We start from the raw sequence: 14,354 nt of genomic DNA on the forward strand, positions 1-14,354 counted from the left end.
ACACCCTCAAGCAAGAGGGTAAGACACCGAAATAAATTTCTGAACGAATAGCCTGTTCCCAGAGTGCTGTATCAAGGCACCTCAGTGGGAAGTCTGTGGGAAGGAAAAAGTATGGCAGAAAACGCTGCACAACGAGAAGAGGTGACCGGACCCTGAGGCAGATTGTGGAGAAGGGCCGATTCCAGATCTTGGGGGACCTGCGGAAGCAGTGGACTGAGTCTGGAGTAGAAACATCCAGAGCCACCGTGCACAGGCGTGTGCAGGAAATGGGCTACAAGTGCCGCATTCCCCAGGTCAAGCCACTTTTGAACCCGAAACAGCGGCAGAAGCGCCTGACCTGGGCTACAGAGAAGCAGCACTGGACTGTTGCTCAGTGGTCCAAAGTACTTTTTTCGGATGAAAGCAAATTCTGCATGTCATTCGGAAATCAAGGTGCCAGAGTCTGGAGGAAGACTGGGGAGAAGGAAATGCCAAAATGCCAGAAGTCCAGTGTCAAGTACCCACAGTCAGTGATGGTCTGGGGTGCCATGTCAGCTGCTGGTGTTGGTCCACTGTGTTTTATCAAGGGCAGGGTCAATGCAGCTAGCTATCAGGAGATTTTGGAGCACTTCATGCTTCCATCTGCTGAAAAGCTTTATGGAGATGAAGATTTCATTTTTCAGCACGACCTGGCACCTGCTCACAGTGCCAAAACCACTGGTAAATGGTTTACTGACCATGGTATCACTGTGCTCAATTGGCCTGCCAATTCTCCTGACCTGAACCCCCTAGAGAATCTGTGGGATATTGTGAAGAGAACGTTGAGAGACTCAAGACCCAATACTCTGGATGAGCTAAAGGCCGCTATCGAAGCATCCTGGGCCTCCATAAGACCTCAGCAGTGCCACAGGTTGATTGCCTCCATGCCACGCCGCATTGAAGCAGTCATTTCTGCAAAAGGATTCCCGACCAAGTATTGAGTGCATAACTGTACATGATTATTTGAAGGTTGACGTTTTTTGTATTAAAAACACTTTTCTTTTATTGAAATATGCTAATTCTGTGAGATAGGAATTTTGGGTTTTCATGAGCTGTATGCCAAAATCATCCGTATTAAAACAATAAAAGACCTGAAATATTTCAGTTAGTGTGCAATGAATCTAAAATATATGAATGTTAAATTTTCATCATGACATTATGGAAAATAATGAACTTTATCACAATATGCTAATGTTTTGAGAAGGACCTGAATATGGACCAAAACGTTTTATGTGTTATTTGATTTAAGCACTTTCTTACGCTGTTTGCTGTGTTTCCTGCATGGCTTGTGCTGAACTACAAATAGAACATCTTATGGCTTTTCTTCAAACATGCCTTTCTTCTTGCCATTCTCTTAAAAAGACCAAATTTGTGGAATGTCTGACTAATTGTCCTGTTAACAAAATGTCCCACATAAGCTGTGAAACCCTGCAGCTCCTCCAGTGTTATCATGGGTCTCTTAGTTGCATCTCTGATTAATGTTCTCCTTACCTGACCTGTCACTTCAGGTGGACAGTCATGTATTGGTAGGTTTGCAGTTGTGCCATTGCCTTTACCATTTTCAGATGATGGACTGAACATAGCTCTGTTAAACATTAAAATCTTGGGATAATGTTTTATAACCTATCCATACTTTAAGGATCTGCACAACTTTTTTCCTGACTTGTTTGCTGCATTTCTTGGTCTTCTTAATGCTGTTTGTTCTCTAAGGTTCTCAAACAATCCTCTGAGGCCTTCACAGAACAGGTGAATTTATACTGAGGTTAATTTACACAAAGACGAGTCAATTTACTAATTGGGTGACTTCTGCATTTTATTTAGTGGCATCCAATTAAATGGGGCTTAATTCAAATGCATGCCACACTTCTCATTTTTTCATTTATAAAATCTTGGAGAACCATGTAAAATTTCCTTCTACTTAACACTGTTTTGTCTTGGTCTATCATTTAAAAACCTAAGAAAACACATTGAAGCTTGCTTGTTGTTACATGTCAGTGCGTGACAAGATTCCAGCTGTAAGCTCAGTTCTTATAAGAGCAAAGGACAGATCAGACTTTTGTTGCTAGATACTTTATTTCTTTCCTGTCTTGCCATCTCGTAGTGATTTTTGCCTTGTTTTCCTTTCTTCTCTGATAAAGACATCCCCACAGTCCCCCCCTCTATTCAGTCTCCAATGGTGACAACGGGGAGCACAAGGGAAGACAGCACAAAAGGCAAAACTTCCAGCCTTGCAGCAGGAGGTTTACTACACTCAGTGCTGGCCCAAAAAGGACGTCTCGTGTCCAAGAAAGGGGAGATCATCCCCTCTGCACTGCCCCAGAATCTGCTCCCTCTCCTGGGCAGAGGGCTCAGCGTCAACTCCTTCCATGGAAGTAACACCCAGGAGCATCAAAGCGAGGGATTACCAACAAAGGTAAAGTCCCCAACATCAGCTGCAGCATCAGGAGAGGGCAGCCGTCCAAGCCAACCTCCTTCCATAGACACACACTCTCAGCTGCTTCACACATGGACAAACACGCCTGAGCCAGAGGCTAAAATAACCACTATGGGCACTACTCTGGACATGGACACAGACACAGACACCGAAACACCTTTATCAGGTATGTTTAGAGGTTAAACCAACATTTTAAAGGGTTTAAATCAAAGTATGTTTGTTTTCTCAAGCTGAATCTTGTGTCCTAATGTTTGCAGACATTCATGCATTCTTTATTAACCATTCGACATCCTTTCCCAGCACACTTAAAATACATGCAAGAGACTCAGGACAAACAACATTATTTGAAGTTAAATGAGATTTTTGCAGTCCGCAATAATAAATAACTTGGGTATCTGAAAATATTTTTGAAGAAAATTGTCTTTCATTTCCTCTACTTCTGTTTCCCTCTGAGGATGCAATTTGAATTTAGTTTAAGAGAAATATAATAGGTTAACTGTGCATTTCTAAAGCTGCATAGTATCCCTTTCTGAACTTAAGAAGTCTTTTTATGCTCTTATCATTTTAAGAAAGCTAGCTTTTTCCATTTTCACAAACAATACTGTTATTGAAATTGTTCTATGTTTTTGATATGTCTTCTTTGCTCAATTTGTAGAGAAATATTAATTTTTTTAGCTCTAAAACTGCTGTCCATCACTTTCTTAATGGATAATTTGTTTCCAGAGCAAAACGAGTTTTTATATCTTGCTAAATATTGTGAAATGTACTTGTTCTACGGCTACATTAATCTATATTAAAATAAATAAGTAATCAATGTCAGCCTCTCAATCTGTCAAAATAAAGTCCTTATGAATTCTTTACCAGTTCCATTAGATGATTTTTACTACACATTTGAAGATAATTACAATATCTTTACCATCAGTCAAATGAACTAAACATAATCAGTGATTCTGTTTATTATTATTCACACTAATCCTAATGATTCAATGAAATAAAAAGAAACACTAGAAGAAGAAAAAAGACATCAACGGTAATTCCACAATTTTCTTTTATGGAGAAAAAGGAAAGGTTTTCTGAGGAACTGTGGTTCAAAATTTTATTTATGTTGATCAAAGTTTACTCCTCACTCAGGAGTTTAAATTAAGGGTTCAAAAGCCTTGAATTCTGAGAACTAATATCATCAAATTGAGGGCAAGAGTTTAGTAGAGGGGAAAAATAAGGAGGAATCCAAAATGTCCAAACCACCTGGACACATCAATTGCATCAGTACCGAAAAACTGTCCCTCCAGAAGAAACAGAAAAGAGAGTTGCTACTTTGTTGATCTGGAACTAGGCATTGGGCTCACTTACAGAACAAATTTGGACTTAGGTTCAGTCAGCAGATGTGGAGATCTTGCACAACAGCTGTTGTTTTAGTCAGAATGGAAGGATCTGGTTCAGTTTGTTTTATGTATTGGTGGTTTACCTTTTGATCACTCTGGACTGAACTGAACTTAGATACAGAAAACAAATTGTCACTGCGTGTAGCTGAGCATGCCAGTGGTGTGGAAAACAAACAAAATGAATCTTTGCAGGATATTTACACAAAATAAGATTAAAGTATGTTGAAAATGTACAATGCAAACAAAATAATTTCTCGCAACTAAATCTGGAAAGGTTATCAGGCTTGGTTCTCACTTTGTGAGGCAGCTTCTTACTGGCTGTGTGGTTGGTTCTTCATTCCTCGCTGTCAGTTCCTGAACTTAGCTATATGAGCTGGCAGCTTTTGGGGAAGGAGTCGTCCTGTGGGCTTGATCAGCCAATCAGGAGTACTTAAGTAAATGTGTGTTCATGTTGTATAAGACAGCCATTAAGAAAAAAAATATATATATATTTTTTTGTCTTCTGCAGTCATTAGATAAGAGAGAGAGAGAGGCAAACATGTAAACAAACTATCATAGTTTAAAAAACTATCTCCAGGTGAAGCTGTTTCATATTCAAGGTGTCCACTCTATTGAATAATATTAAATTTCACATTTCAGAGTTTAACACTAATCAGCATTTAAAGTTAACAAATTTTAGATTATTCTATTTTAAACTTACAGAATTTCTGAATTAGCAAAAACAGATCATTTATAGATATACTTTGACACTTTGACACATACAGTATAACAAGACAATGAGACTGCTGAGCGGTTTCTTTCAGCAATAGACTTACTGGTCATCTGGCCGGCTGAAAGCCCTGCCTGGGCCTGGGACAAAATAACCTTCAACGGGCCCCCACCCATGGCATTCTGTAACTAGTGAAAAATTAACTAATATTTACCATTTCAAGACATGATAGATACAGCTTTTTAACTCCTTCTTTCATATTCTTCCTTACTGTCTTCTTGCTTTCCTCATCCTTCTTTTTGCTCCATACTTTAGATTTTTTAGTTTTCTTCCTTAAAACAAGTTTTAGATAATATTTCTATGGAACCTGAACAGTGACAAAAATCTCCAAATTATTAAGTTATGAAATACATTGTTACATAAGAGAATTTGAAAAAAAATGTAAATGTATATATTTAAAATAAATAATTAGGATAGACTTTATTGATCCTCGTACTCGTACTCGTACTCGTCATCTTCCGCTTATCCGGGACCGGGTTGCGGGGGCAGCAGACTCAGCAGAGACGCCCAGACGTCCCTCTCCCCAGACACCTCCTCCAGCTCCTCCGGGTGGAGCCCAAGGCGTTCCCAGGCCAGCCGAGAGACATAGTCCCTCCAGTGTGTCCTGGGCCTCCTCCCGGTGGGACGTGCCTGGAACACCTCCCGAGGAAGGCGTCCAGGAGGCATCCGGTATAGATGCCCGAGCCACCTCAACTGGCTCCTCTCAATGTGGAGGAGCAGCGGCTCTACTCCGAGCCCCTCCCGGATGGCCGAGCTCCTCACCCTATCTACGGAGGAAGCTCATTTCAGCCGCTTGTATCCAGGATCTCGTTCTTTCGGTCATGACCCAAAGTTCATGGCCATAGGTGAGGGTAGGAACGTAGATTGACCGGTAAATCGAGAGCTTCGCTTTTCGGCTCAGCTCTCTCTTCACCACAACAGACCGGCACAGCGCTCCCATTACTGCGGCAGCCGCACCGATCCGTCTGTCAATCTCCCGCTCCATTTTTCCCCCTACTCGTGAACAAGACCCCGAGATACTTAAACTCCTCCACTTGAGGCAGGAACTCTCCTCCAACCTGAAGAGGACAAGCCACCCTTTTCCGGTCGAGTACATGGCCTTGGACTTGGGGAGCTGATCTTCATCCCGGCCGCTTCACACTCGGCTGCGAACCGCCACAGCGCATGCTGTAGGTCTTGGCTACAGGGGGCCAGTAGGACCACGTCATCTGCAAAAAGAAGAGACGGAATCCACTGGTCCCCAAACCAGACCCCTTCCGGCCCTTGGCTGCGTCTAGAAATCCTGTCCATAAAAGTTATGAACAGGACCAGTGACAAAGGGCAGCCCTGCCGGAGTCCAACATGCACCAGGAACAGGTCCAACTTAATGCCGGCAATGTGGACCAAACTCCTGCTCCGCTCGTACATGGACCGAATGGCCCCTAATACAGGGCCCCCGATTCCATACTCCTGGAGCACCCCCCACAGGTCATCACGAGAGACACAGTCGAAGGCCTTCTCCAGGTCCACAAAACACACGTGAACCAGTTGGGCAAACTCCCATGAACCTGTTTTGGACTCAGGTTTCGCCCTCATTTAGTTACTGTTTACTTTTATTCTAGTAATCTTTTCTCCTGTTCTGCTTGGGTCTGTGTTTCTCCTTATTGGTTAATCTGTTTCACCTGCTCCCTCTGCCTCCCAGCCTCCTTGTGTCACCTGTTCCCTGTTCTTCTGATTACCTGCCCTATTGTTTCTTGTCCAACTTTGTCTGTATTTAAGTTTGCCTTCGTCCTTTGTTCCACGCGGTGTCGTTATGTCTCTTTGGATTTTGTTCTTGCTGCGGATCCTGTTAAGTTCTGTTTTGAAGATGCCTTGTAATCAGGATTATCCTGTCATCCAGAACCTCGCCTGCATGTAAGTGGACTCACTTTAAATTAAAGGAGTTTTTGACCAACTCCCTGCTTTTCTCCGTGCTTGTCTGCCTTTTGGTCCACCCCAAAAATACAATTATGACACCAACCAGTAGTCCTTCTCCATGGCCTCACCGAACTCCTCCCAGGTCTGTGTTTTTGCCTCTGCCACAGATGGGCCGCAGCACGCTTGGCCTCACGGTACCCGTCAGCTGCCTCAGGAGTCCCACGGCCAACCACAGCCGATAGAACTCCTTCTTCAGCTTGACAGCGTCCTTTACTTCCGGTGTCCACCAATGAGTTCGGGGATTGCCGCCGCGACAGGCACTGCAGACCTTACAGCCACAGCTACGGGCAGCAGCATCGACAATAGATGCGGAGAACATGGTCCACTCAGACTCTATGTCTCCAACATCCCCCGGGATCTGGTCAAAGCTCTCCCGGAGGTGGGAGTTGAATACATCCCTTGCCGAGGGCTCCGCCAGGCGTTCCCAGCAGACCCTCACTATGCGCTTGGGCCTGCCAAGTCTGTCCGGCTTTCTCCTCCTCCAGTGGATCCAACTCACCACCAGGTGGTGATCAGTGGACAGCTCAGCCCCTCTCTTCACCCGAGTATCTAAAACATGCGGCCGAAGGTCTGATGATACGACAACAAAGTCGATCATCGAGCTTCTGCCTAGGGTGTCCTGGTGCCAAGATCACTGATGGACACCCTTATGTTTGAACATGGTGTTCATTATGGAAAATCCGTGACTAGCACAGAAGTCCAATAAAAAAACACCACTCGGATTCAGATCGGGGAGGCCATTCCTCCCGATCACGCCTCTACAGGTGTCACTGTCGTTTCCCACGTGGGCGTTGAAGTCCCCCAGCAGAATAATGGAGTCCCGGGGAGGGGCACTATCCAGCACCTCCGACAGGGACACCAAGAAGGCCTGATACTCCGCACTACCGCTCGGCCCGTAGGCCGAGACGACAGTCAGGGACCTATCCCCAACCCGAAGGCGCAGGGATACGACCCTGTCATCCACTGGGGTAAACCCCAACACGAGACGGCTGAGCTGGGGGGCAACAAGCAAACCAACACCAGCCCACCGCATCTCCCCATGGGCCACTCCAGAGTAGAAGAGAGTCCAACCCCTCTCAAGGAGATGGGTTCCAGAGCCCACGCTGTGCGTGGAGTCGATATCTCTCGACCTCCCGCACAAGCTCAGGCTCCTTCCCCCCCAGCGAGGTGACATTCCACGTCCCTAGAGCCAGCCTAAGCATCTGGGGATTGGGCTGCTGAGGTCTCCACCTTCGTCCGCCACCCAATCCTCTTTGCACCGGTCCCTCACGGTCCCCCCTGCAGGTGGTTGGCCCACTGGGGGATGGCCTCGCGTCTCTCATTCAGGCTTGGCCTGGCCGGGTCCCGCGAGGAGCAACCCGGCCACCAGGCGCTCTCCGGCGGGTCCCGACCCCAGGCGTGGCTCCAGGGTGGGAACCCGGCTCCGCCGTACCGGGCAACGTCACGTGTCTCGATATTTTCGTCCTCATGAGGGATTCTTGAACCGCTCTTTGTCTGACCCATCACCTAGAGCCCGTTTGCCATGGGAGACCCTACCAGGGGCATTTAGGCCCCAGACAACATAGCCTCTAGGATCATTTGAGCACTCAAACCCCTCCACCACGTTAAGGTGGCAGTTCAAGGAGGAGAAATTAAATAGTCTTTTCAATATATTTTAAAGTTCTAAAAATTATTTCCCTCAATGGAATAATTAAATTCATACATATACATTTCAAGCATTTCAAGCACACCATGTACTAATGTAAAGTACATCGTCATTTAAGCTGCTGCTTGTCATAATTTGCGGTTTGTGTGGTGGACCAAAGGCAGACAAGCATAGAGAAAGCAGCGTCAGTGGAAAAGTCCTTCTTTAATTTAAAGAGTCAGCTTACTTACAGGGGAGGTGCAGGGTGACAAGATGATCCTGATTACAAAGTATTTCGAAGACAGAACCAAACATAGGAGGATCCGATGCAAGGACTAAACCCAAAAGAGACATATAAGACATGAAAGACCTGACGACACCGCGTGAAACAAAGGACAAAGACGAACTTAAATATAGACAAAGGTGGACCTGAAACAATTGGGCAGGTAATCAGAGAAACAGGGAACAGGTGTGACATGGAGGCAGAGGGAGCAGGTGAACAGATAGGAACAAACGAGGGCATGGAGGAACAGATCTAAACAGACAATCACCAAACCCATAAACACAGAGCAAGACAGAACCTAAAACATAAAACACCAGCAACAAGGACTCAAAACTAACCATACTTAAAACAACAAAAACACCAAACTAAACTTAAACAAATATCCAACCAAAAACAGACTGTGACACTGCTAAGTTTCACTAAGGAAAACCCTAACATCTGATTGGTTAACCTGCAGGCCAGCCACCTTTTCTGTATTATTTGATTTGTAAGGTGGAGTTAAAATAAATTCATGATGTTCTGCAGCCCATGACCACAAAGTAAACCTATTTATAAAATAATTACCAAAGATTTAAACAAAAACATTTATTTTTATATTTTTTTAAGATGATGATAGATTAACTCATTTTTTTATTTTTTTATTTTCCCATGTATAAATATCAATTTTGGGACTTTTAAATTTGTTGAATGGTGGTACTTCTGGCTGGTCTTTAGGCTTCTGCTTGTGTAACATGTTTAAGTTTTCACACTAAATGCCTTGGGCCAAACCTCACTTTAGCAGGTGAGCAGTATCTTCATTTCATCCACCGCCGGTCACCTCCAGCCACACATCCTTTGTTCAGGTGCAAGAATGAGGATGTTACCTAGTAGCAACGTCAGTATAGAGCAAGTTATGAATGCCGTCAGTAACATTTACCAGCCTCCACAGTCCTGCTCTAATTATGACTTCTACTAGCAAAGAAACTCAACATGTCTCTGATAGAAACGGATGTGTTTGTTAGCACCATTAAAGCAGAGGACACAGGAGTGAGCGGTCCACCTCCTAGGCTGTACCTGCAGCTTGAGGCGTGTTCCTCAGGTGACAGACACAGTACTGTTTCTTTATTTCAAAGTAATGGAACAGATGCCTGACTGAGAACAGGAGGGCGGATTGAGCCTGTGTACTGTATTTTCTTCTGTCTATATGGGATAAGAGTTTTTTGTTGCTAATCTGAAAGGTCCACGAAGGACATTTCCAATGTTGTGTGTAACAGTTCACATTGGGTGTGTTGGTTAAGACTACACGAATATCGGCGAACTATGTTCTCCACATTTGGACCTTCTCTACCCTACCAAACAACCTTAAATCTTCAGTTTTCAACCATTCCCTCATCCTCCAACTTAGATGCATACACACAGACACAACAGATCAAAGAACATGAACTGGAGATTTATGAATGAAGAAATGCAGAATTAGTTGAGAACAAATACAACAAGTGAATGTGTACAAAACAACATACTTTATCTGTTTCCCTTTTAAGTGAATTTCTCTATTGTTCTTTTTGCAAACTCACTTTGATACAACTTATACTGTGGGTAATGCACTGACAACTAATAACTACTACAGAGAAACCCACTTTTACTTCTGGTGCTTAGTAAGGTGGTCCAGTACAAATACTGAAAGACAATCAGACAGTAAGTACCAAGTTTTCTGAAAGTAGGTTGTAGAAAAATAGCAGTTTCAAAATTTTGAATAAATATTAGGTAGCCAAAAGTAATTAATTTGATTTTAAAGTCTCTTCCACAATAAAATTGTTGTTAAATCCTTTAGTGCTTTATGTGTTCCAATAAAGAACAGAACAAGGTAGTTAATTCTAATCAGGTGATAAAATAAATTGCAACCACTTTTAATAGCTGCAGTATATCAAATCACACCAAAAATAATGTATAAAATTGGTGCACTTCAAACATTTTCATATATCTTACTTTTTTTAATATTTTATCCTCCTAAAATCACAAACCTAGGTGCATTATATCGGAAAACAAAGCAGCAGACCATTGTAAAATGGAAGGAAAAGGATCAGTAGTTTTCAAAATGGTTTACAATAAAAATCTGAAAAGGGTGGCGTACAAATCCATTCAGCACTGTTTAATCTGATACCTCTTTATAAAATCCTTGGCAACCAATATCCTTCAGAAGTTACCTAATTAAATAATCGAGCCCAGTTGTGTGTAATTTAATCTCAGTATAAATGCAGCTGTTCTGGGAGGGCATCAGAGGTTTGTTAGAGAACATTACAGAAAAAACATTAGGAATATCATGAAGAGCAAAGAATACAGCAGACAGTTGAAGAAGAAAGTTGTGGAGAAGTTTAAACCAGGATTTGATTATTAAAGAATATTCCACACTTTGAACATCTCAAATAGCTCTCTTCAATTCACCATCTGAAAATGGAAAGAGTATGGCATAACTACAAACCTACCAAAACATGGCGGTCCAACTAAAGTCATAGACTGCAGCAATCCACAGCTAATGTGGGAGAATCTGTTGACACCATAAATATTGGCTGTGTTTTCGAGAAATCTGACAATTACTGAAGGGTGGCAAGAAGAAAAAAATTTTTAGAGAAAAAGAAGTCCTACCTGCACCTTGCCGCAAGCCATGTATAGGACACAGTAAACAGGGAACAAGAAGCTTTGTTTAGACAGAGGCAGCATCATGCTGTAGGGTTGTTTTTTTTTCAACAGCAACAGGGAGGCTGGTCAGAGTTAATAAAAAGAGTTAATGGGTGGAGTGAAACAGGGGGCTATTGTGGAATAAAACATTTTAGAGGCTACCAAATACTTGAAAATAAGACAGAGGTTCACCTTTTAGCAAAATAAAGACTTTAAATATAGAGCCAGAGCTATAATGGAATGGTTTAGATCAAAGCTAATTCATAAGTTAAGCCCAGTCAAAGCCCATGCCTAAATCTAATTAAGAATGTTTGGTAATACTTACATACTGATGTGTACAGATGCTCTCCATCTAATATGACTGAGCCTGAGGTATTTTGGAAACAAGAATGAGAAAAAAAATCAGTCTCTTAATTTACAAAGCTGGTAGAGTCAAACCCCAAAAGACTAGCTGCTGATATTGCAGCAAAAAGTTGTACCATACCAATGCATGCCATATTTTTCAGATTTTGGTTTCTAAATATAAAAAAAAAAAACACAAATAATTTTCCTTTCAGTTCACATTTATAAGCTATTTTGTTGTAGTCAAAATCTTAACAAAATACATTTACATTTGATGTTGTAACATGACAAAATGTAAAGTTATCTATGGCGTATGAATACTTTTGCCAGGTACTTTATCGGTACAAAATGAAAATACAAGTTTTTAGAAATTCATGTTTTGTTCATATCAATAAATATATAAAACAGTTAATCTAGAAAGTAAATTCAATACAAATTCAGATTTTCTTTCAATAAATAAAGGTGCAAAAATGTATTCAACTGAAACAAAGTACGAAAAGCTTAATAAGGAGAGACTTAGATTGCCCGGTCAAGCATAGAGCTTCTTAAAACCCTTGGAGGAAAAGAGAGTGTGGCTATTTACTCTGAGCCAGTGTTAACACCCATGAGTCCTTGCTGTGCCTTTCTCCTGTGTAGTGGTTAAAATCCTTGTGATGTCTGTCTTTAAGTACACAGAGCAGGGATTTCCAAAATGGTTTCAGTTTGAGTGCCATTAAAAGCGATTACAAACTAATTCATTGGGGTAAAGAATTTAAACTCTGTGCTTTCTCCTCAGCTGCATCCAACTGCGTGGTAAATTTCTCAGACCCAGAGGGATACATAGACTCCTCTGATACCCCACCTCTAGCTGATGGTCTCTTCCTGCACTGCACCTACACTGTGACCGTGTACACTGGCTACGGAGTGGAACTGCAGGTGTGTATCTGCCCCTGGGAAATCCCACAGCAACAGACTGCAGTTAGGCTGTGACATGTTCACACCCAGCAGAGTGTCTGGTTATCAGAACTAGCATGGTTTTATTAAGAGATGCTGCAGTGTTTGTGCTCTTGTCACTACGTGGATGCTTCTGGTCTGAAGGCTGACTTCTGCCTCCTAGTGGTAAATTATAGTTTCTTAAGCTAAAAGGGAAGGAACTGGAATTTTTTAAATGGCTACATTTGGTTAAGGAATGCTGTTTATAAGTCTAAACGTTTTATCTGTAAATCCTAAATGTTGCACACATGCCTGTCTTTATTCCAGTTCCAATGTCAAATATGCAATTGCTGCTGTATTGGAAATATGTTTTTTCTTTCTTAGGGAAAAGTTGACAGTTTCAAACGAAATAGGATTGTTAACCTAACCAGTGATGGATTTCTTATATAGAGTTTTTCAATTTGTTTTTAGAAATCTCTTATTTCTACACTTAATGTTGTAATTTGCCAGGAAATGCATCATAGACACACACAGTTCTGATATTAGGAAACTTAGATAGGTAAATATTTAAGCTTCCCATGTTCCTTACTTTTGATGTTGCTGTCACTTACAGCATCATCATTACATGTATCAGTTCTGCCTTCCTCTGTAATTTGTCACTTGCCACAGATTGTTATGATTATCCAACACATTGACATGCTTTGATGCAAACCATTCAATTCATTAGCCTCATAGCATAATTGCTGAAGTCATATTTATGACTTTGGCATTTATGCACAATGTGCACAATGTGTAGGTCTCACTGTTTAAGGTTGTCATGCTGAAGCTTCAGGCCCGTCGCAAGTCTTTAGCAGCAGGTTTGTAAGAGCAGGTTTCCTTCAAGGATTACCCTGTATTTGGCTCTGTCAATCTTCCAATCAATTCTGATGAGCTTCACCAGCCTTGATTAAGAAACGCATGCCCACAGCATGATACTTCCACCATCATGTGTTACCCTGGGGATGTTGTGTTCAAAGGGGTGTACATTGTTAGTTTTCCACAACAAAGAGTTTTGCCTGACTCAAAACTAGAAACACAACTTCCACATGTTTGCTGTGTCCCATACAAGGCAAACTGCAAATTTAAATTCTTATGGTCAATTAAATGTTTGGTTTCAGCTTTATTCTGACTAAACCTTAACTGTGTTGTTCTACATGATTTAACAATTTAGGTTATAAAACCTTCATTCTACTTCAAAAGGGGAGTATTTTCAGACATTTTTTGGGCCTTAGGACCACCTTCAAACAAGCAAACACAAAAGCTGTATTGTATTGACAAACTTGGAGTGGATAATTCTACATCATTGTTGAATACAGAGTTTGCGATGTGACAAACCTTTATTTATGAGAAAAGAAAAACAATGAGAATCTTTATTTTTCCAATAATATTGCCAAAATCTGGATTCATACTAGTACATCCAATATTGTGTGTTGTTTCTCTTCTTGAGCTTGATATAATGTTACACCCCTACAAGTCAGTTTGCTGTTGACTTTGGCCCTGCTGTATAAATGAAAGGCTTATGGTAATTTCACTTTAATCATTAACGCTCATCAATACCATTGGAAGATATAAAGGCATGTAAACAATGCTCCCTCATCACCTTCCATCACTGTAGCATACCCAATATGATCACTACATAAACCAGGCTGCCGTGTTTCTTTGGACAGCAGCTCACACACAACATGTGCACAGCACATATGAACCACTGCAGCAGAAACAGCACAACTGTGGCTGAAATGTCACAGCAATGACACAATAAAACGTCTCACCATATGCGATGCAGATACTTCAGTCACCTTGGCAGGCTGGATGCTTAAAATTGAAAGTGAAACTTAGAGCATCTCTGACTGTCTAATTAACTCACACAGCACTGACGTTTTATTCCCGAATTGGCATTTGATCCTTTGATATAAGAAACAAATAAAATGGGGGGATAACTT

At 41.8% G+C, this 14,354-nt stretch overlaps 1 protein-coding gene across 6 annotated transcripts in view; it reads left to right on the plus strand.

Annotated features, from left to right (window-relative positions):
- LOC124872261 (seizure 6-like protein) overlaps window positions 1-14,354 on the plus strand; it is a 147,900-nt gene that overhangs the window by 74,443 nt on the left and 59,103 nt on the right. For all 6 annotated transcript variants that reach the window (XM_047372038.1, XM_047372040.1, XM_047372036.1 and 3 more), the window contains exons 2-3: window positions 2,157-2,618; window positions 12,239-12,378. In XM_047372038.1, coding sequence (XP_047227994.1) covers window positions 2,157-2,618; window positions 12,239-12,378 — 602 coding nt within the window. The remainder of the gene's footprint in view (window positions 1-2,156; window positions 2,619-12,238; window positions 12,379-14,354) is intronic.

This window comes from Girardinichthys multiradiatus, chromosome 8 (assembly GCF_021462225.1).
Source record: "Girardinichthys multiradiatus isolate DD_20200921_A chromosome 8, DD_fGirMul_XY1, whole genome shotgun sequence".
Lineage (NCBI taxonomy): Eukaryota > Metazoa > Chordata > Actinopteri > Cyprinodontiformes > Goodeidae > Girardinichthys > Girardinichthys multiradiatus.